The 23,234-nt window shown below is 36.9% G+C and overlaps 1 protein-coding gene across 4 annotated transcripts; it reads left to right on the top strand.

Moving 5' to 3' along the window:
* The first annotated feature begins 10,739 nt into the window (after window positions 1-10,739).
* LOC135652137 (protein PARALOG OF AIPP2-like) lies at window positions 10,740-21,632 on the top strand. 4 transcript variants are annotated; one of them, XM_065172873.1, is made up of 12 exons: window positions 10,740-11,086; window positions 11,594-11,674; window positions 12,664-13,851; window positions 15,407-15,492; window positions 15,584-16,236; window positions 16,348-16,788; window positions 16,906-17,701; window positions 17,818-18,048; window positions 18,128-18,252; window positions 18,414-18,868; window positions 20,440-20,548; window positions 20,632-21,632. In XM_065172873.1, the coding sequence occupies exons 1-12, from the start codon at window positions 11,018-11,020 to the stop codon at window positions 21,381-21,383; spliced, it is 4,986 nt and encodes a 1,661-aa protein (XP_065028945.1). In that variant the 5' UTR covers window positions 10,740-11,017; the 3' UTR covers window positions 21,384-21,632. The 4 variants fall into 4 exon arrangements, with proteins under 4 accessions (XP_065028945.1, XP_065028950.1, XP_065028955.1 ...); XM_065172878.1 differs by having other exon boundaries at window positions 10,740-11,090; XM_065172883.1 differs by having other exon boundaries at window positions 10,740-11,139.
* The last annotated feature ends 1,602 nt before the right edge of the window (window positions 21,633-23,234 follow it).

Raw genomic sequence — 23,234 nt, 5'->3', positions numbered from 1 at the left:
CAACAAAGCTATCATTAATTTTTACGTAGAAAGAGCAGTTCAAATCGGTCCTCATTTTAACACATAAAAACAGGATTACTTTTGTCGCTGAAAATGAAATATCATCAGAACTAAAACTGAAGCTTCGTTCGAGGGATTTTGATTCTCCTGTCAATTTCAAGAGTCGGAAACCTCGATTTCATGAACTTTTGTTGCGTTAAGTCGGATGATTGTGAGTCAGTCAAATGATCAACATTTAAGGGATCCTGTACGAGTCCTGGCGGTGACGTGAAAGGAGACGGTTTTGCCGATGCCCGTTGGTTCTATGCATTGACCGTGCTGGTGCCCGCATTAACAGAGAATGGGTTGCTTAATAAGTCATCTTCCTCATGCTAAGACATCCGAGATGGAAGACGAGAACGGAAGCGGTGAACCTCACAGCTCACAGGAAAAGCATGGCTTACTTGGGTTCGAGCCGGAAAGCGACAATGGAAAGCTACTGATCTCGAACTGGGACAAGACGGTGGCAAATTTTTGCAAGGACTGCGAGGTACCTTGCATCTGTAGATGCTCGATCGACACTAGTTGGGTGATGAAGCATGGATATATGTTTACTGTCTCTCTTTAGATAAATGAAAGAACGTGGCAAAGACTAAATACGAGTAATATTCTGAATGCATTACAGACTGCATCATTATTATTACGTAGATGCGTGCATCTGAGGAACACTCGTGTCAACTCTCGGACTTTGATATTCTTTGCTACTGCAGGATCACTGTGTTCGAGACACAGTTCGAACTCCTAGTTTCTTCAAATCTGTCCGCTGGAGATTGTCCGACAAGATAGCAGCAGATATGTCTGATATATAGTACTCCTTGTCCCAATGAGTGCTAGAAACCGAAGCAAATTAACCAATGATTTGACTGATAATGTGTAATTTGCTGTCTCTTCTTTCCAGCTACTTCGTGATTCACGGAGTTCTTCGAGATTAATTGAAAATGCTGCTTCACATGAGCCTCACGTTGCTTGTGGTTTCAAATTAGTCTTCTTAAATATTTTCCTATAGCGAGAAGAAAAGGATCTCTCAAAGTCTTTTAAGTCTAAATGACTGGGACAAACACGGCTTCTAAAGCGATAAGTTTTGACGACTTTAAGAGGGTATCTGTCACATCTTGCAATTGATGTCGATGTAGATGACAGCCTGACGTTGCTATAGACGACGAATGAGAGCGTGGACAGAGTACTTACTGCATGTCCAATCCTTCTCCAATAGTTAAAGACGGTGCTTGCGGCATCACCGACTGCTCCATTGGCTTTATTTCCTCCTGCGGTCCTTTGTCCGGAGATGTTGAATACAGAGGCGTGCCATTCATCACCAGGACGACACTGCTTACAGCAACACTTAACCACTGCCTTGGCTTGCTTTCTCAGTGCTGCAGTTCCTAGTCTGGTGAGCTGTGTCATTCATCACCAGGAAGGGAAGGCCGAAGTTAATATAAAGGTTATTTCAGCAGCCAAAAGTATCTTCCGAAAGGTACTAAAGATCTCAGAATTGAAGCAAATCATCATTAGCTTCAGACTTATCACAACTCAAACCTTGATCACGTCGATCACAAAGGAACCATCTTATAATCTTATACCAGCATCAATGTTTGCTCTGTGATTCATATACTTTATAGCTTGAGATAAATTTAGCGAAAAAATTATTTGACTCACTGGTTTTGATCTTTGTGTTCCTCCTAACAAAATTATTTGGAAGAAATATGGTTTACTTTACCAAATATTTGACTAGTTATTGGTGTTCAGTATGTTGTGAAGATAAACCATAAAGATCAATAAATACTGGACAAATAAAAAATGAAGTTGCTTGTGGATATGACATAGTTGGACTTCTAAGATAAGTATTTGATGTCAGTCATATGGCTAGATATGAGTTAATTGAGTAAATTTATTGTGAGCCTAAATAGTATTATGATAGTGATATCTTTTTAATGATACAAGTATGGGTTGGATAATTTGTTGACTCAATATCATCATCTTTTTAATGATAGAGTTTCGAATGAGGAGATAACTATCATCATCAAATAAGCGTTAAATCAAAAGAAAATAATATATAATGCTTGTAAAGTTAACCTGTTAATTATAAGACTAAAAATAAAAGTATGATAGTTGACTTATTTATGTGTAAGATGATATCGGTGATGCAATGAGGGGTTGTAGTAGAATAAAATTCAAAAGAAAATCGATAGTACAGTTTGTCGAATAGAAAAGAATCGAACTAACGAAACAACTTTGATGAAAATGAAAAGTAGCTCACCACCAAATTTAAAATCACAGTGGGATATAGAAAGTTCATCACCCAACAAAAATTAAACAAGGATACAGAACTAGAAAATAAAAGACTCGCCACTCAAAGACTCATCCAAGAAATACAAAGTTTATGGGAGCACTCTAAGAGAGCATCTGCCAAAATATCATCAGTTTTAAAGTCATTTCTAAGTCCTAAACACCAACATAAGTATTAGTGCATGAAACAACCCTTCATGCATAGGGAATTTCGAAATTAAGCGTTTACAACTGCTAACCAACTCCTTTAGTACATTCCTTGGTCATGAAGAAATGTTCTAAGCTACTAACCAACTCCTTTAATGTATTCCTTGGTCATTCAGAAAAGCAGGGAATATGCTGATGAGCTGTCATATTTAAGTAGGCTGAGTTGAAGATTATGAGATATCATTGTTGGCTGAAAAAATATCATATCATAATTAAGGTTCATATGATCAGATTGTAGTAAATTAGATACTCCCATGTCAATCTCCCCCAGTTGAAAAAGACTTGTCCTCAAGTCCTTGTGTGATTCATCAATGTTTATAAAAAGGACTTAAATCAGTCACATTAAATGTTGAGGATACTCTGTAATCTTCAGGTAGCTCAATTTCATAAGTATTTTTATCAATTCTCTTAAGCACCTTGAATGGACTATCAGCTTTTGGTTTCAATTTTTCAAATTTACCCGGTAGAAACCTCTCATTCCTTAGATGAATCCATACCAAATCGTTCTATGTTTATTGGTAGCATGCATGTACCTCTCATTTTGATTCTCAATGGTTGCTTTCACACCCTCATGCAGCTTCTTTATCTGCTTAGCTCTTTCATCAGCATCTCCACTAAATTACTTTGTTATAGAATAAGGGATTAAGTCAAAAGGACCAGCAGGATAAGCACCATAAACTACCTCAAAAGGACTTTTACCAATACTATGATGCATAGAATGATTATAGGCAAACTCAAGTTGTGAAAGAATGATATCCCACTGCTTAATATTCTTACCAACATAGCTTCTAAGCAAATTTCCTAAGCTTCCGTTCGTTACCTTAGTTTTCCCATCGGTTTGTGGATGATGCGAGCTGTTGAAATTCAAAGAAGTACCCAGCTTCCTCCAAAGAGTTCTCCGAAAATGACTAACAAATTTTGAATCTCGATCAGACACCATAGTTCTTGGAATACCATGCAATTTAACAATCTCCTTAAAATACAAATCAGCAATATAAGATGTATCATTCGATTTATTGCAAGGAACAAAGTAAGACATTTTTGAAAATCTGTCAACAACAACCATGATAGAATCCTTGTTCCTTTGAGTTCTTGACAATCCCAAAACGAAATCAAGACTCACATCCTCCTATGGAGCATTTGGCACTGGCAATGGAGTGTACAAACTAGAATTTTGACTTTTTGTTTTTGTCAAATGACACACTTGGCATTACTTCATATATCTCTCCACATCTTTGAATATCTTAGGCCAATAGAAATTTGATTGAACAAGAGCTAGAGTCTTGTCTCTACCGAAATGTCCTCCCAAAACACCACCATGTACTTCAATTAGAATTAATTATCTCAAAGAACAAGATGGAACACACAAGGCATTAGCTCGAAAAAGAAAACCATCAAAGATAGAAAATTGTTGAAAGGAACCTGATTTATAATTCTGCCATATTGAGCCGAAATCTACATCATTCTCATATAGATCTTTGAACGTCTCAAATTCAACCACTTTGACTTCCATTGCTGATAATAAAGAATGTTTTATGCTCAATGCATCAGCAACTATATTTTGAACACCAGATTTGTGCTTTATTGTAAAGTTATAATATTGTAAGAACTCCACCCAAGCTGTATGCCTTTTGTTTAGCTTGTGCTGCTGATTAATGAACTTTAAAGCTTTATGATCAGAATATAGGACAAATGGCTTTGCAAGAAGATACTGACTCCAATGAGATAAAGCTCGATAAATGACAAAACTTCTTGTCATAGGTAGAATATTTCCTTCTCATAGCATTCAGCTTCTCACTAAAAAAGGCAATAGGCTTTCCGTCTTGACTCAAAACAGCACCAATTCCCACATTAGAGACATCACATTCAACCTCAAACACATTATCAAAATTTGATAGAACTAAGAAAGGAGCTTCATTCACCTTTCTTTTTAAATGCTCAAAAGCATCATTAGCCTCGTTAGTTCATTTGAATTTATCATATTTCAGACATTCGGTGATTGGAGCAACAATAAAGCTAAAACCCTTGATAAATCTTCTATAAAAGGAAGTTGAGCCATGGAAACTCCTCACATCATGTACTGAAGCAAGTGTTGGCCATTTGAGAATAGCTTCTACCTTGCTTTGATCCATCATGATTCCATTTTTTGAAATAACATACCCCAAAAACACCACACTATGAGTAAAAAAATCAAACTTCTTCGTATTAGCATAAAGCTTTTGTTATCTCAAAATAAAAAAGATCTATTTAAGATGAGTCATATGCTCTTCTTCAGTCTTATTGTATACTAATATATCATCAAAGTAAACTATAATAAATATTCCAATGCATGGCTTAAGTATGTGATTCATAAATCTCATGAAAGTGATAGGAGCATTAGATAGCCCAAATGACATAACCAATCATTCATATAAGTCTTCTCTAGTTTTAAATGTTGTTTTCCACTCATATCCAAGCCTCATTCTTATTTGGTGATAGCCACTCCTCAAATTAATTTTAGAGAAAATAGAAGCACCACATAATTAATCAAGTAGATCATCTAACCTTGGAATAGGAAAATGATAATCCACTGTGATTTTATTGATAGTGCGGCTATCCACACACATTCTCCAAGAACCATCCTTCTTAGGCACCAACAAGGCAGCAACCGCACAAGGACTCATGCTCTCTCGAATTAACCCTTTTTTCCATCAATTCATCAACTTGCCTTTGAAATTCTATATGCTCCTTGACTCATTCTATATGCTGCCTTATTAGGTAGAACAACCCCCGGAATAAGATCTATATGATGCTGGATGTATCTCAAAGGTGGAAGGTCATGTGGAATCTCTTCTGGTATAAGATCTTGAAATTCCTCTAGGATTGGTTTTATGATTTTCAGTGTCTCCTTTTGTTGTTCGTTCTCCTCTACTACCATCAGGGCCAAAACATGACCACCCTTGTCTAATTTACATTTGTATTTACTATAAGACATAAAAGCACTAACTTCCTTCTTTGATGTACTAATTTCGGAAGATTGTAATGGAGCTAAGATAATCTTCTTTTCATTCACCTTAAAATAATAAGTATGTTTATAACCATCATACAACATCCTTTGATCATAATGCCAAGGTCTTCCCAATAGCAAATGATAAGCATCCATACAAGCAACATCACACGACACTTCATCTTTATAATACTTGCCAATAGAAAATGAAACTAAATATCTTTTAGTTACCTTGATGTCATTTCGTTTTTGCAACCAATATAATTGATATGGATGTGGATGAGAGATTGTGTCCAACTTTAGCTTCTGCACTATCTTCAAAGAAACCACGTTCTTAAAACTGCCGCTGTCGATGATCACCAAGCACACATTGCCAAGATAAGTGCATTTAGTGTGAAACATATTTTTTCGCATCCAACTTTCATCATCGGCCACATAAGACACTTGCAAGCTACGTTTCAATACAATAGATAAACCATGATCTACATAAGTAACCTCTTCCTTATCTTCATCATATTTTAGTTCATCTTCGGCTTCATCATCTCCTCCATCACTATGATCTTCAACTAAAGTTACAATTCTCCTATTTGGATAATCTGAAGTAATATGCTCAAAACTATGACATTTGAAGCATTTTCGATCACTTGGGATAAAAGAATTTGGTGTTTTTTTACTGCCAACAAATTCTTCACCCTTTCTTGCACTTTTGATATCATCTTGCTTTCGATAGTAGGCTTGGAACTTCCTCATTTTATATAGCTTTCTTTTGAACCGTATCGAGAACTTCTTTTAAACTTTTATTGATTTTTAACTTTTAAAGCCAACTTGCTCACATCATTTAAAGACCAATATGGCTATAGTTGAACCACTTTAGCAATCTCATATTTCAGACCTCCTAAGTATTTTGTAATAGTTTACTTTTCCGGTTCACAAACTCTCCTTTTAATATTAGATTATCGAATTCTACAGCATACTCCTTCACACTAAGATATTTTTGCTTGAAATCATGGATTTTGAGAAAGATCTCTTGCTTATAATTATGAAGTAAATATTTTCTCTTCAGCTTCCTTTTCATTTTTTTCTCATGTCACGATTTTACTCTTCCCCTCACGTTCTCTTTGTTTCTTCAGATTTTCCCACCAAAAAGATGCATTCCATTTAAGTTTTAGTGTCACAAGTTTGACTTTCTTTTGTTCTGGTGGTTCATGAAAATAAAAAAAATTTCTATTGTATTAAGTCAATCGATAAAGTCATCAACATTGATTTTACCTTCAAACTTTGGTATCTCCAATCTTGGGTTATATTTATTCTACCACTCGTCTTGGACTCTATTTCTTATCCGACATCTTTTCGACTCCTTTGGGAGAGGAGGTGTATCTTCATTAGAAGTATATTCATGGATATCATTTTCATGCTGGTTTTGTCTACTTTGAAGTTCTTCGATTATTTATTCTTTTCTTATAGACTATGCAGCAATCTTCATAGCTGCAGCCTCAATGACTCAGCATCATCTTCATGGTTGCTACCTTCACCAACTATATCTTTTCCCATTTCACCTTGCCATGATCTCTAGCCTTTAGCTCTGATACCAAACTGATACCGGTGTGATGCAGAATGGGGGGGGGGTGTGGGGGGGGTATAGTAGAATAGAATTTGAAAGAAAACCGATAGTACAGTTTGTCGAATAGAAAAGGAACGAACTAACAAAACAACTTTGATAAAAACAAAAAGTAGCTCACTACCAAGTTTAAAATCATAATGGGATATAGAAAATTCATTACTCAACGAAAATTAAACAAGGATACAGAACTAGAAAATAAAAGACTCACCACTCAAGAACGCATTCAAGAGATATAGAGTTTATAGGAGCATTCCAAGAGAGCTTATCCCAAAATATCATCAGTTTCTAAAGTCCTTTCTAAGTCCTAAACACCAACATAAGTACTAGTGCATGAAACAACCCTTCATACATAGGGAATTTCGAAATTAAGTATTCACAGTTGCTAACCAACTCCTTTAATGCATTCCTTGGTCATGAAGAAATATTCACTAACCAACTCCTTTAATGTATTCCTTGGTTACGAAGAAAAGTACCTTAAAACAGCTTTAACTTTATGCAGGGAATATATTGATGAGTTGTCATATTTGAGTAGGCTGAGTTAAAGATTACGAGGCATCATTATTGGTTGAAAAAAATATTATATCATGATCAAGGTTCATATGATTAGATTGTAATAAATTAGATACTCCCGTGTCAATCATATGTCGTCGTCTTCCGACAGCACCTGATACTCTCAATAGTTCTCTAATCATAATCCTAATCATAATCCTAATAAGATTAAAACTGAGATGGGTGAACTATTATTAGGCTTCGTGAGGCTATTAAATACGAGTTAATCAGCTTAATTGAATATTACCGAGGTCATTACCGACCATTCAATAGAAGACCTACGAACTTTACAAAATTAAATAGGATTATATTAATAAATAATTATATATATATTTAGGTCTAGAGAATTATTCGTCCTTTCATTACTAATATAATTACTGATTAATTGATTTACTGACTGTAAGTTAAAAAACTATATTATAAATTGATTCTTAAAAGCCTAAACTATTTTAGAGATAACGACGAGTCATTACTTTGTGGTGTTCGATTGCTGCAGGGGTGGTTGGGTGACAAGAAGAAGAGGAGGAGGTCGGGGGAAACGTGGATGCATGGTTGAGAGTTGTGTCCTTCGGTCAATGTAGAAATGAAACCCCCGGGGAGGGAGCTGTTGCTGTCACTGTGCTCTCACTCATCTTCACCACATACATCATGGGTCCTACCGGAGGACTTCCCAACAACGTGAAATACAATTTACTGTGACGTGAAAGGGAAAGCTTTTCTATGCTCTTACGAAAGATTAATGTAAATAATCTTTAGATTTTATTACGATTGATATCGTATTAGTTAATCTTATTTTTGGAGTTGTATGATTCTCTCACTCATCACCTATTGTGAGATTAATTACGCTCACTAGATGGTGAAGCTGCGTAAGTGTTATGGCATTATATATGTATATATATATAAATAATATGGGAAATTAAATATATGCTATTAGAATTTGCAAAAGCAAATGAATTGTTTCCAAACTTCGTCGGGGTAGGTATGTATAGGGCATAGAGGAGTTGATCGAGTCTAGATTGGCTGTGGTGTGTCCAAATCCATTAACCAAGAAAAGAGGGAGGAGCCAAAATAGTAATCTTGAAACTTGACTAAACGAAGGAAGAAAAGATACTAAAGCCAAAGAAATGACCTTTACATGTTGATAATGACAATAATCTTTTTGGCTAGCAATTAGAGAATATCTTGGGTCGAAAATGTTGAGTGTGCAATCACGCATTTGTGATTAACACAACAAGCCTATAAAACCATGAAATTTATGGAACCTGTTATTGTTGTGCCTCATCGACGCATTCCAAAACTTCGGACATGAAGTAGTGACACCTTGGAAATGGACATGAGTAAAGAACAAACTTTGGTAAAAGGGAGAAGAAGAAGAAGAAACAATTGGGTTGCACCCAATGGCATTACATGACACACAACATCCGTAAGCTTTAGCATTTAAGACACTTCATTGCCTCATCCTTGGCATTTATGTTCGAATCTCACTAAGATTGCACATTCCCACACGAAATGCTCGAGCCGTGTCACATTCATCCAAGAAATAAATAATTGGTAAGTATTTTAGGAGACCTAATTAAATTAGAAATCCTAATTGAACTTGGACTAAATATTAGATTACGAGTTCTCAATAAATTATGATTTATTTCTATAAATATACTATGTATAATAATTTCGATGAGAAGTAAAAATATAAAGGAATACATATTGGGTGCTCTTAGGTGTTTTCTAATGAATCTATAGAGAGGGTTGATCAGATTTTTTGGGTTTAGAATTAGATTTAGTAAAGAGAGATTGATTTTTATATTTAATTTTTTATTGACGTAAGCAAAGAGTGTCAACTACATTAATGTTACAATAACCATCTGATGTGCCATTTATTTATTAATCTCTTTCGACATATCGATATGACGAATTAACTTAAACAACTATTGCGTAAATATAATCAGATGAATTATTTATGCACATACATCACTAATGATTTTGCTTTAGACGCCGTAGAAGAACAACAACAAAATTAATATTTATATGTATTATTATTATGGAGCTTTCTTCTATTTGAGGTGAACCCTACTATTCTTTTCCCTGGAGGATTTCGGCCATGCATCAAATCATTAAAAGAACACAAGTGCATGCATATTGCCAATTCCCCCGAGAAACCACGGATCCTTCTTTTCCTTTATGTACACATGCAAAGCACTGCGAACCATAACGCCCCCATATGAATCGACATGGGGCCATTCCTTACAAGACAGATGATAGCAAACGCAAAGTTATCATCTTAATCACATTCATATCACGACTCTTTATGATAAGTCAATTCTGTGGCGTGTATGCTCTCTCTCTCTTAGTGAGTCCAAATACACGTACCACGATCGAGTCGCTCTCAGTAACTTTTGGCTCCCCAGTGGTTCTCGTGTGAGACTGACATGAACTCGTATGGGAACCTCACGTATCATACTCGTATCGTCATGACAATCCAGCCACATGATCGGACGGTGGAGATTCCGACACGTCTCGCGGACATGCTCTTTGCCGTGCTGCAAGAAGAGCCCATAGCCACGCGCTACTCGCCTCATCCCCGTAAAGATCATGGCTTTTTTACAAACCATCGGGGTCGTTCCCCTCGCTATACCTTTTGTTTTATTGGACAATTATGCGGGACCCATCATTTCGGGTCAACGGTAGGCGCGCGGACGCCGTCAACGATGGGGACACAAGTTTTGGAGAGAGGCCATACATCCGAACGATCCGTCGCCGTCCATGTCGGGAGTCGCCAACACGGGTACGGCCAAGACCAGCCGGGAGCACGGATCTCAAAGATGAGCCACGCCTTCATCGGATTCCTCAGCCCTTTCACCGCCCCACGGCAGTCTCCTTGAATCATCGCCCACCACACGTCAACATCTCCACCGCCACGCCGCTCCCACGTACGAAAATATCAAGGCCAAGGGGTTTGCATGCAGGAAACACTTTTTGTTTTTGTTTCTTATATTTGATTTCTGTTTCTTTGTTTTCTGTTTCCTAAACTTTAGATAGCAGCCGAGGGAGGGCCCTCACTCCCACGCCCCCTTTCGCACACTCTCTCCCGTCTTCCCTTCTCTCGTCTACTCTTCTCTTCCCCTTTGTTGGTCTTGTCTCCGCCGTGGATTCCACGAGTAGAAACCCTCGGTTTAGATCCGGCGGAGTTCGGCGGTCGCTGACGGGGCCCTCGATATCGCCGACGGCGTACGATTTAGCCTGCTTGCTTCCCTTCTCGTTCTCTCCGATCTCCGTAAGGCCGGCTGTGGAGATGCGACGTCCTCGATAGTACTCCTGCTTGAGGTGGTAGGATGAGGAAACGGCCGGAGCGGAGCCTCAAGCCGCTGGACGATCTGAAGAACACTGTTGCTGAGCCGGAGGCATGTAATGATTTCTTCTTTATTGAACAAGATCGGGATTCTGCGTTGGGGATGTAAGGGATCGTTTTTCTTCGGAGATTAGGACATTTCGTTGTTGTCTGTGGATTCAGATGATTCTTTGTGGTGGGTTGTTGCTGTTGGAATTCTTTTTTTTCATTATTTGCTGGGGGATCGTGATGTTTACTTAGGTTTTTGGCGACGACTGGATTTCTTGACGAAGTTGGGGGATTTCAAGATTCATTTTGTTTTCCGATGAGAAAGATTCTATCTCTTTCCCGTGTGTTCTGTTTCATATTCACCTGACCGGTGGTGTTTGGTTCTTGATTTTAGATGCACGTCTCGTTGCTTTTTAATATGGTTAATATGGTAACAGTTGCACTGTTCTTTCGTTTCGACGCATGTGCATCTTCGCATTTATGCGAGATTTGCTTTGTTCACACTGTCCTTTCTCCTCTTGCTATTGGTTTCTTGATGCGGTATGTGATGTGCATTCTGATTTCCTTTTAGATGGCATCAATCATCAAGACAAATTCTGACATCGAAGGACCTTTGGAGGAGGCAGATCGTGGACGTCAGAGGATGAATTCGGTAAAGAGACCTGCCTTGATAATATGTTTTTCTGTATTTTTTATACTAAAAGAATTCCTCTTTTCTTATTTGACTTTAAGATAGTAGTTTGTTTTTTCCCCCTTGTTATTGAGTTCTTTTGTCAGATTGTTCTCAACATCACAATATTAATTGGTGTTGCAGTGTCTAACCCTCATATGTGCGGTTAGTTGAACCAATCGTGCTTGATTCTTAGTGGACATATTTGCTCATTTTTATCATTGGAGAAGGATGAGAATAGATTTCAAGAACAAAGTGATGAGGATTAAACTTAAAAACAAAAAAATGAAGTTCTACTAGGGATTCTCAAACAGTGGACCACTAGGTATCCGGTAATAGATGGTTAAATCTCTTCATTAATAGTCATGCTGTCTTCCTGATTATGCCAGGCAACCTTGTGTCATGTTTTTGAAGACACTTAGATTGTTTACATATGTGCCAGATTCTTTTTCTTACTACATGTGTTGTCAAATTATAACACATGTGAGCAAGCTAATACTAAGTGGGTAATAGGACCTTAGAACTTGTAAAATTAGACTGATCCAAGGCATAAAGAGTTGTTTACTGGATGTGAATACTCTCTGCATTTGATTTATGTTGAGATTGTAAATGTGTGTGATATGTCAAATTGAGTTGGCTGCATCAAAGAAACAAGTTTGGAAGTCCTTAGGTAGGTGATGACTCAGAAATAACCAGGGCTCTGTTTTATGGTCTCTAAATTTTAATGATGTATACACCTGAATACACTGCATACTTCATGCATGTGTTCTTTTATTGTGCATGGAGTTTTTCTAGTGCTGATTCTTTTAAAGTTTGATATCGCTTCCTTTGGTGGAAGGGACCTTTTGAAATTCAGCTGCCTTTTATGTGAATTTTATAATTTCATTTGTCTTTTCATTTCATATATTGCTACACCTTTCTTCTGTACTCATTCATTTAATGATGACTCTGAATCAATTCGTGGTCAATAGGGCAAATTTGCAGATCAAAGCCGACTTATATTTGTAGGTGATATGAGGGTGGAATCTGGGACATGTAATGTTTGCTCTGCTCCTTGCTCCTCTTGTATGCATCGTATTGCAGTAGCAATGGAGTCAAATGTTGATTGTGGATCCTCTGATAATACATTTCAAATGAAAGAAGCAGATAATTGTTCTTTCACTCGTATCAAGAGTAGGTTATGTGATGATCTGCAGACTGCAGTTAGTGAAACAAGCAACTTGCTAAGTGGAAGTTCAAGTAATGATTCATATACTGAAAATGCAGAGAGTAAAGCAACATTGAGGAGTTCTTTTACATATGATACTTCTGAAGATGTTGACATACCCCCCGAGATTTCAACTGTTGAAGCAGTTGAGGGATATAAGTTTCTTGGAAGACGTATTCCTGTTACAGGTGATGGAATGTCATGCCACTATTCAAGAGCTGATGTACACCATGGTGAACTGGATGGAGAGCACAATGTGTCCAGATGCTACACGAATAATGATTCGTGCATCACTGGGGCTGGAGATACCAATATGCTAGGCTTAGATCATAATTTGGAACTGGAGAAGAGATCAGGCAGTTTGTTGTCAACATGTAAGTTCGGTGTCAGAGAAACTGAAATGGTGATTCAAGTCGAAACCACTCATGAATCTTGTGGTTGTAATATGGAAGCAAACCAGGTTAAATCAAGGAAGCTGATCACATTCCCTCAAGAATCTTCTCGCAAGAAGAGCCCTGGTCCTCTTAATGTAGGCCTTCCTAGTAATTCTGTCCTTACAAACACTTCATTGATGAAGAACATATCTCCAAAGTTAGATTCAAATTCCCCTTGTCGAAGTGATCTTATTTCCTGTCATAATGCTGACTCCAATGGTATAGAGGCAAATCAACCATCCCAAGTCCATGGAGAATCTCATGATTGCTTGGTGGCTGATGTTGAATCCTCATACCAGGTACTGCTTTCTGCTGGTGGCAATCATGGACAGAAGTCTGTCGTGTTCTCTGACAGTGAAGCTACTAAATCAATTCAAATCGGAAGTAACATGTCTTCTGGGGAATTCAAGAATGGAGATCAATTCTTTGAATCTGCTAGTGACTTTGACAGATCCAAATCCAATCTTTACAAGTCTGGGACAGGTCAAGCTTCTGAACCGGAGAGCATGTTGTATGATGTAAGTACTTTATTATTTCTTCATCAGGTTCCGTAAAAATGCATGTGCATCGACCTGGAAATTATATGAATTCTAGAGTACAAGGAAGTCATAAATTCTCTCTCTTTCTACTCGTGAAAAAGTAATGCAAGACTCTAAATCTTTTGTTATGTTAATCAAGGTTCTCTATATCACGGCGTACCACCCGGTATGGGCGGTTCATATCAGTTTGTCGGTATGTCTCATTGTACCATGTGTCAGTGAGTTGGTACATATCATATTGTACCAACAACTAGTCAGTACATTGGTACGGCCCGGTAAGACGAACCATGGTCAAAATATTTCAAGGATTTGAGAGATGATAATCTCTTAGCTGAAACTTTGGAAAGCATAAAGGACAGAATTGATATTTGATAGATTATCATTTCTTAGCCAAAACATAGGAAAGCATAGAGGAAGGAACTGATGCAGCATAACACAAAGTTACATAAGATTATCAAGATTGCCTTTAAAACAAATAATAATTAAATCTGATCCTTACGGAACAGATATCATGCATTGATCCAGATTCCCTCTTAACCAATCGATGCTGTAGGACAATTTCAAAGAAGCCAGGGGCTTCGAGATTTTGCACATTCAAAATACTGTTAAATTGTTCGCTGTTAAACACTTATATCAGGTAGAGCTTTCCAGCAAATCAGCTTAATGATCAAATTTCAAACTTGATTCATGGCTTAGTAGGCACATCTTTTTTTTTTTAATCTAGTCAAGCAATAAAACCAAGATTCTGCATGCCACAAAAGAAGCAACGGGGAAGTTGTTATAAATATATTCTTTTATTTAAGGTAATTTGTTAACTTCAATGGTTAGTAAACATAATCACAAGGTTCTATATGCAAAACATCTTTATAATTCTTCATTTTTAAGTGTTTTTTTGTGCCTGTAAAAATTATGAGCCTCAATTCTATTTTTTTGCAGAGTGCTAACGAAGTTGATCTGTAATCTTTACATAGTGTGGTGACCTTTAAGATTGTACTTATTTGATTGCCATCTTCTATATGATTTTTGCACAGGTATCGATGCTATGGCATTTTGTGGTGTAGATGAGTGATGTATGTGAAATAAATGTCTAGTTAATGTTGATTTCTTGAGCCACCCGTCATCTTGAGCCACCCGTCATTGTAGAAATGTCTAGTTAATGTTGAGTTCTTGTGTAAATAAATCGTCAATGTAGAAATATATGGTTGGTCACTTGGTACTATTTGCAATCAGGAGTACTTCAAGGTGGAATTTTACAACCAAATGTCAACATGATACTAGACCTTCAAAGCTGATGCCAAAGTTTAGTTTTCACTATTGTGGTTTTAACAAAGCTACACTCAGCCTCTAGCCCCCTGATGCTGTGGCAGTCAAATGTCATTTGTGTCTTATTTTAGTGACAACTTTCCTCATGCTGATTCTCAATGTTGTACTTATTTTATTTTTGGGTGCTGTTTATCTTTGATTCTAGTTCTCTTTTTACTGTTTGTAGTTTTCTTAATTATGCTGGCTACATATTTGTTTTATTGTGATGAAGGTAAATGTATGTGATATATGTGGAGATGCTGGTCGTGAGGATCTTCTTGCTTCTTGTAGTAGATGCATCGATGGTGCAGAGCACACGTAAGATCTTTTGTTTGTAATTCTCTCTCTTAAAAGTCTATTCTGCAATTTGGATCTCTCTTGCACTAAGCAATTGTTTACTGTTAATTAGTTACTGCATGCAAATTATGTTGGATAAAGTTCCTGAACGAGATTGGCTATGTGAAGAATGCCAGAAAAAGGAGGATGTTGAAATAAAAAAGATGAAGAAAGCTGAGTCTGTTTCTGGAACATCAAATATATGTTATTTGAATAAGAAGATCCAGAATTTTGGAAGCTCTGTGAATCCTGAGAGTTCACCAAAGTTGGACACCAGGTCAACCAATCCAGAAGCATGTGGGTCCAGTAAACAAATTCAAAGTCCAAGGACAACCAGCAAAAAGCAGATGGACCGAGTGGACGTAGGTCCAGTTACTAAAAAGAAATCTTCTGAAACAAGTGATGAACCTTTAAGGACAGCCAGTCCTAGGATAGCTACAAAATTTTCTCGTGAAAGTTCATTTAAAAATTTGCATATGGCTCAAGTTAAACAAACCAACATAGCTTCAACGCTTGGAGATCATTCTACAAACAGTTCCCAGACCTCTCGATTGCTTACATTGGATCGTGAAAATTCATTTAAAAACTTGCATATGGCTGGTACAAAGGGAACCACTATAGCTTCATTGACTGGAGATCAATCTACAAAAAGTTCCCAGACCTCTCATTCTCTTACTTTAGATTCTAAGTCTTCAAATGTTCGAAGGGAGCTTTATTCACCTAGGGGTAAGTTTTTTCTTTTTGCTTCATTGAATCTGTATAAGATTTATTTGATTTTGGATAATTTTTTGTGAAACACTAGCATTTTAACATATTTTTGTTGTTTCGTGTGTGCAGGGTTTCTCTCGAAGCAAGTTTCTTTTAAGAAGAGTGCGGAACCAAAAGTTAAGCAATTGGTTGAAGGTGTCTCACAAAAGCTAGCTAAAGAATCTACGTCAAGTAACACAAAGCAGATGCTTATCAGAACCGTCAACAGATCTGCATCATGTAAGAGTGTGAGCTCAGGTCATCACAATGTCAAATCATTAATCAAAGCTCAGTCGCTTAAAACACCTCGAGCTGACCCTAAAAGCTTCAATCCAAATAAAGAAAGAGGTGTTATGGAAAGAAAGAGCTCCTTTGATCTTGATCGTCAACTTATCAGTCCACCACCAGTTGGTAGAAAACCTCTTCCAAAGCTGGATGTGAAGATTGCACCACCTAACAGCAATGCAAGTAACAAGTCTGAGCTTAGCATCCTTTGCAGCAGCAAAGGATTTGATAGAGAAAATAATTTAGGTAAACAGTCCTCTTCAATTAGAGCACCTTTTTAGTTGGCATCTCCTTATGATCAGCTAATGATTTTGTTTTTAAACATTAATAATACTATTTTTTTTCATTTTATTGACTTGTTAGGGTTCAAGGAAGTGAAAAAGCAGTCATCATTTAAATGGAAAAGCAATGAGATTTGTGATTCTGAGAATAAAAAGCCTGGTGAATTTGTCAACAAGGAAGCTGTTCTTGTGAATTCTGCTGCCACTTATGTATCATGCAGTGATGATGGTGAAGTTAGAAGCAGTGTTTCTCCTTCTATAGACTCCTCCCACCAGGGTAACTTAGATGATACAACCAAGGATTTTTCTGGAACTTCAAGGTCAGCTGTTACAGGGGTTAATCATGTAGTTGGTCATGTTAAATTAACAGAAGCAAAGTGCGGTCAAATTGACAGGCCTAATATGTCTGCTGCAAAGTCTTCTGTTGATGTGGGTTTGGTAGATGGGACTAATAAGAGAAATAAGTGGAAAGATGCTCTCAAAGCAGCAATCTCAAAGAACAAGATGAGTAGAACAGTAGATCAGTCTGAGTGTAAATTGTTGAAAAACAATATTATTTGTGAAGATTCTTCCAGAAGCTCTTTGACAAGTTCAAGTTGCCTGAAAGACTTGCCATTAGAAGGAGCACCTTATGGGAAAGTGATCTTGAGAGTTTCTGACACTGACAATGGCAGAACAGATAGTGCATCTGATGCAGAGCAAACCAAACACTTAACTGAATCTTCATATGTTCCTGGAGTGGGGGATTTAAATGTCAATCCAATAAATCCAGATGCGTTGAATGAGAAGTCCTCAGCTCAAATTTTGCCCGATCACCCTTCTCCACTGACAACTGACTTCAGATTTCTTGTAGTTCCAGAGCATAAATTCATATGGCAGTATGACAGTCTGACTCCCTCAACTTCTCAGATTATATTTGTGTATTCTAGAGCATATATTTTTAGCATTTGAAATGTAAAATATATCTTTTCTCTCACATTTTTTTTATTTGCAGGGGTGCTTTTGAGATATTAAGAATTGGAAGATTTCCTGAAGTTGTCGAAGGAATTCAAGCTCACTTATCAAATTTTGCATCGCCTAAAGTGCATGAAGTAGCATGCCGATTTCCTTGCAATATCCAATTGGAGGAAGTTCCTCGGGTTAGCTTGTGGCCATTGCAGTTTCAAGAGACTGGTCCTAAAGAAGATAATATTGGTCTATATTTCTTTGCTAAAGATGCTGAGAGGTCTGGATTGCAGAAATTTTCAATTTACTTTTAAATGAATAATGCTTTATAAGCCATCTCGTTCTTGTTCTTTTTACAGTTATGAGAAATCTTACCAGAAGTTATTGGATGCTGCCCAAAAAAATGATTTAGCCTTCAAAGGGAGCATCAATGAGGTGGAGCTTCTTATATTTCCATCGAATGTGCTACCTGAGAGTTCACAACGTAAGTATTAATTATGCTTTTCATGCTTAAACATAATGCACATGTGAAAGGCTCTGGTTTTCTTTTCGTAGACATGATTTTGCAAATTTATGTTTTTCTAAGGGTTCTAAGCACATCTGAATTATTCTCTCTGTTGGAACATTATGCATGCTGCTTTTTAGGTTGGAACATGTTATTTTTTCTTTGGGGCATCTTCAAAGTAAGGAAACAGGACTCTTCAAAACCTTACACCAATTTGCAGCAGGAGTCCTCTGGATCAAAGATAAATTTAGAGTCACAAGTTCAAGAATTATCTTCTCATCATGCCTGTGAACTATCTACTTTTCAGAAGCATGATCTCCAACAGTATCCACCAAAAGAATTTTCTATTTATGATGAAACACCTGGTGCCAGGACACTGAAATTCAATTCCATTGATAATTGTCAGTTTGTTTCATCTACTGTTCCCGACAATGATACCCACAATGCAGAGAACTTCCCTTCGGTTAAAAGTTCTTTGGATATGGTGACTGTTGAAACAGAGAGTAATGGAGTATCAGATCATGCTTCACATTATCTCTACTCATTTGATTATGAAAAGATATGTCCAGCATCGAAAAGCAATGGAACTAAATCGGTACTATTTCTTTTTCCTTTACAAGAGCAAGGTCTAAACAGTGATTTTTGCTTTTTTTTGGTTTATTGCTCTGTGTTAGATGTCTTTATATTCAATAATGCTCAAATATTGACTTTGTAATAACATTGACATGTACGCACCTAGTTCAATTCTAGATACTAAATTGCTTTTTATGTCAGTTGTATCAAGTTCTGTACTGCCTGCACAGTCATGTCCTAATTTCTTTTCTAGAGGAAGGGTAGAATTAGAAACAGCATTGGACTGGTTATGATGTATAGCTATTAGATATTATTTTATATGTTTAATTGTTTCTGAGTTTTATCTTGTATGGCAGATCGTATCATGCTTATAAAGGTGGAAGAAACACCATGCATCGTTCATGAGAAGTAACATAAATTACATAACTATAACCCATATTGATGTAATGGGATATATACATGTAACCTTACATTTGAGGTGTGTTGCCTGGATTCATGTGGTAATATGGTAGAGTTCATTTTTGATACTTATCAGACTGTTAGATACTTTGATCTTACCAAGCTGTTGACCACCTTTTGTTGAGTCACATTTATCCATTCATGAGGTATGGCATTTCATCTGTTATAATAACACGTATCATGTGATCATTCACCAGCGTAGTTTTGGCACAGTATGCAGTAGATGGTATAATCATATTTTTATTTATTATTGACTAAAAAATTGGCAAAAAAGTTTTAGTTGATAAAATATTGAGTTGGAACTGGTTGGGCTGGACACTGGTATGGTTGAGCACTCTAATCTGAACTGACCCATTTTGACACATTATAGGTGCATATCTACTGTACTGATCTGTCTGAGGACTTGGGACCACCACTGGTGCTGGACCCAGATTTTAATACCTGGAATGTTGCTACTTACAATTGACCCACTTTTATAGATATCATTAATAAAGAATTATTATTTACTCTTCACAATTTCTGGGAGGTCATCCAGATCAAACTAAGATTGTGTATAGCGTGCTATTTTGTGAGTATTGTGATAGTTGATTCTACCGACATGGGAGTTGGAAATCCATGCTGCAATTGTCAGCAATATGAAATTAAATTTACTTTATACAGAGTTTGTAAACAAGTATCCACATATTCCAAGGGTGAATTTGCAAGCAGGACAAAAGATGTAATGGTGCAGAGTGCATTTAAAAGAAATTGTCAACATCCGCTGATTGATATTCTCCTCTCTACCAATGGTAATTGTGTTTCCTCATCTTGTCAATCACCAATTGTAGTTGACAAGAAAAATACATCCTGTAAACCACATGTACTAATTCTGCAAGTGGCACTTATGTTTCCTCATCATGCTTTGCATGCTAGATGCAGCTCACTGTGATTGACTTTTCATCTATGATCAATCTGCAATCGTGTTTTCATTCTCTTTTACCAAAATTGTCTCAGTATTCTGGATTTAGAATATTATTACTGTATTTTGTAGTGTCAAAATCTTTTTGCACTTGAAATGCCCATCTCTTTGTGTTTCACTTTTTTATTTGGCTCAATATCGCATTGCAATTTAGAGCTTTCCAATATTTTTTGCAGGATACTGATGTTGAAGTTGGAAAAAGTCCTCATGTTTTTGCAAATAGTGTACAACAAAAACTTGATGAATCATTGCCGGAGTACTTGGCTGCTTCTGGTTTCAGAGAAGGTGATTCTTAACTGGTTATTCCACATGTTTATTGTTTTATCCGTTGTACTGTTGTTATAAGTTTCAACTTCTTCAAAAAGCAGGTAAGGAAGGGACGGAGGGGAGTAAGGGAAAAAAGAGGTTTGTGAAAATAGAGGATGAGTCGGAGGAAAATTTCTCCATCTGGGGTTCAAAGCCTAGCACTAAATGTGTGCACTCTTTCCCAACGGTATATTGTGGTGAATCATCAAAGAGCACCATACCTAATATGTTGCAGGAGGCAACCTTTGTCTCTCTAGAAGGTGGTCGGGAACACAAAAGAATGAAATGTGACAGTGAAGGTCATGTTATCAGTTTAAGAGAACAAAGTACGGAATGTAGGTTGCTACCTACGACGCAACCATTTTCAGCCACCTACCTAGATGAACAGCAAAGAGATGGTATCAACTACAACAACGAGGTGCCTGAGAGCTCAATATGTACTGAAAGGTGCTTCTTTCCACAGGATTCCTTCCCTGTTGGGACCAAGATGGTGGAGAACTCAAGGTATTTCCTTCCTCCAGTCGATGACGACTTGTCAGGATCCCGTACCCCTGATCTTGAACTAGCTTTGGGTGGTAAGAAGCTCCCATCAGAGGAGGGAATGTTCCCATTGTTTTTTCCTTCGGTTGACAAAGGCGGACTAGATAAACCATCTGGTTCTGAAGATGACGACCATGATGTATCAACAATGCTCTCTCTCTCTATTGCCTCTCCAGCAACAAAGAGAAGAAGGATACAAAATCCTATTCGAGAAGAAGATCAACATCGCATCAACACCACTCTGAATCTATTTGGTGGCTTTCATGATACATGAATCCACGGCTGCATCTAATAGAATTTGTACATTATTTGCCTAACTATTTTGGGGATCAAGCCTAGGGTAGCATCAAAACCCTTGCACATCTGTTTGTAAAATACAAGATCTTTTCTTGACTTCTTTTTCCTTTTTTTTTAGTTTTTGGTTTGAGAGTGACAAGTGACGGATGTTTGTATATAAGAGAACAAAAGTCATGCGGTATTTTGTACATGTTACTGTTCATAGTCATACTTTGTTGTTCCGATATCAGCTTGTGCATCAGCTTCATACTTTGTTGTTCTGATATCATCTTGAGTAGCCCGTACTCTGGTGATTTCGTGTCTGCTGCTTTTCGAGTTAGCTTACTTGGTGTTTTTAGTAAAAATGTTCATCTTTCCTTTTTTTTTATTTGCTTCTTTCATTTTCATCTCTCTTCTTTTATTTTGTGGGTTTGAGATTTTTTTTATCTTCCTCTTTCTTTTTTTATTTTCTGGGTTTGAGATCTAACATGGTATCAGCAGAGGGCAATAGATTCTCTTATATATTATGTTAGAGAAACAAAGGCTATAAGAGAGAAAATATGAAGGAAAAAATATGAAAGGAGAGGAATATAGTAAACAAAATCTGAAGAGAGAGAGAGAGAGAGAGAGAGAGAGAGAGAGAGAGAGAAATTAAGGAGAAAATAAATCTTAGAGTGAGAATATGTAGAGAGAAGATTTTGAGATGGTTGTTAGGACTTCGACGTGGGGGAGATCTATATCGTTGACATGACATCACTCAATAACATATTTCAACGTCATGTGCCTCCAATCCAAACTATGATCTCAAAATATATAACTGAGATATTGTTGATAAGAGTTTAATGAAACCAAGTAAAGAAGAAAACTCTTTAACCCTAAATTAGATAGCGAGTTGAAAGATCACAAATGTAAAGATCAAAAGACTCTTAATCTTATTATAAAACAGTGAAACCAATTCTTCATAACATTTAATAAGGTATAAATAAGATGAAGAAACTTAAAATCTATTTTCAGATTGTTTTTCTCTGATCATAAACAAAATAAAAATAAATGATAAAGAGATTAGTAATGTTAAAATTATAGAAAAGATTCTTAGTTTCATAATAAGAATTTGCCGTTCCATGAACAAAGAATTTAAGCTAGAGGGAGAGACAGTAGTGATGTTATAATTAATATAAAGGTCCTGAACAATAAAGAGGACCATTCAGTCATCACAACACAAGTAAGTCTCAAATATAATGTTATAATTATAATAATTACAGTTATGAATGTTATAGGAATTATCCTATGCAAGAACATGCAAATTATGCTGAAATGTGAGGCCAAATCAGTGTGTTGTGATAGGCCAAATCACAACACAAATAAGTCTCAAATATAATGTTGTAGGAATTATACATTTCACTAATATGCGAGGCCAAATCAGCACACAATGTATTTAGATGACATGTGAGGTCAAATTGACTCATAAGCACAATAAGAGGGTGAATAACCAAGGCAACCAAACACATACAGATTTCAAGAGAACCTAAGTGTCATCAACCCATTGAAGGATATTTCTTGACTCGATCTCGTACACACGATATGCTAACAAGTAGGGGGGAGTGATAGAGGCATAATGACTGACACTTCAATATTAGGTGATCGATACCTCCGCAATATTAGGTGGTTGACACCTCTACGTCAAGTGATCGACACCTCAATATCAAGTGGCTGACACCTCACCATTGTGTGATCAATAACATATGGCGAAGTGGATTAGACTTTATTACACCTTGGATAGTTAAGTTTGAGGGAAGTGCATCACAACCTTTATGACCGGCGCATACTATGGATGTAATAGCACCTAAAG

Source organism: Musa acuminata, chromosome BXJ1-4 (genome assembly GCF_036884655.1).
Source record: "Musa acuminata AAA Group cultivar baxijiao chromosome BXJ1-4, Cavendish_Baxijiao_AAA, whole genome shotgun sequence".
Taxonomy (NCBI): domain Eukaryota; kingdom Viridiplantae; phylum Streptophyta; class Magnoliopsida; order Zingiberales; family Musaceae; genus Musa; species Musa acuminata.
The sequence above is the reverse complement of the archived record's forward strand: the minus strand, read 5'-3'. Positions and strand labels throughout refer to the sequence as shown.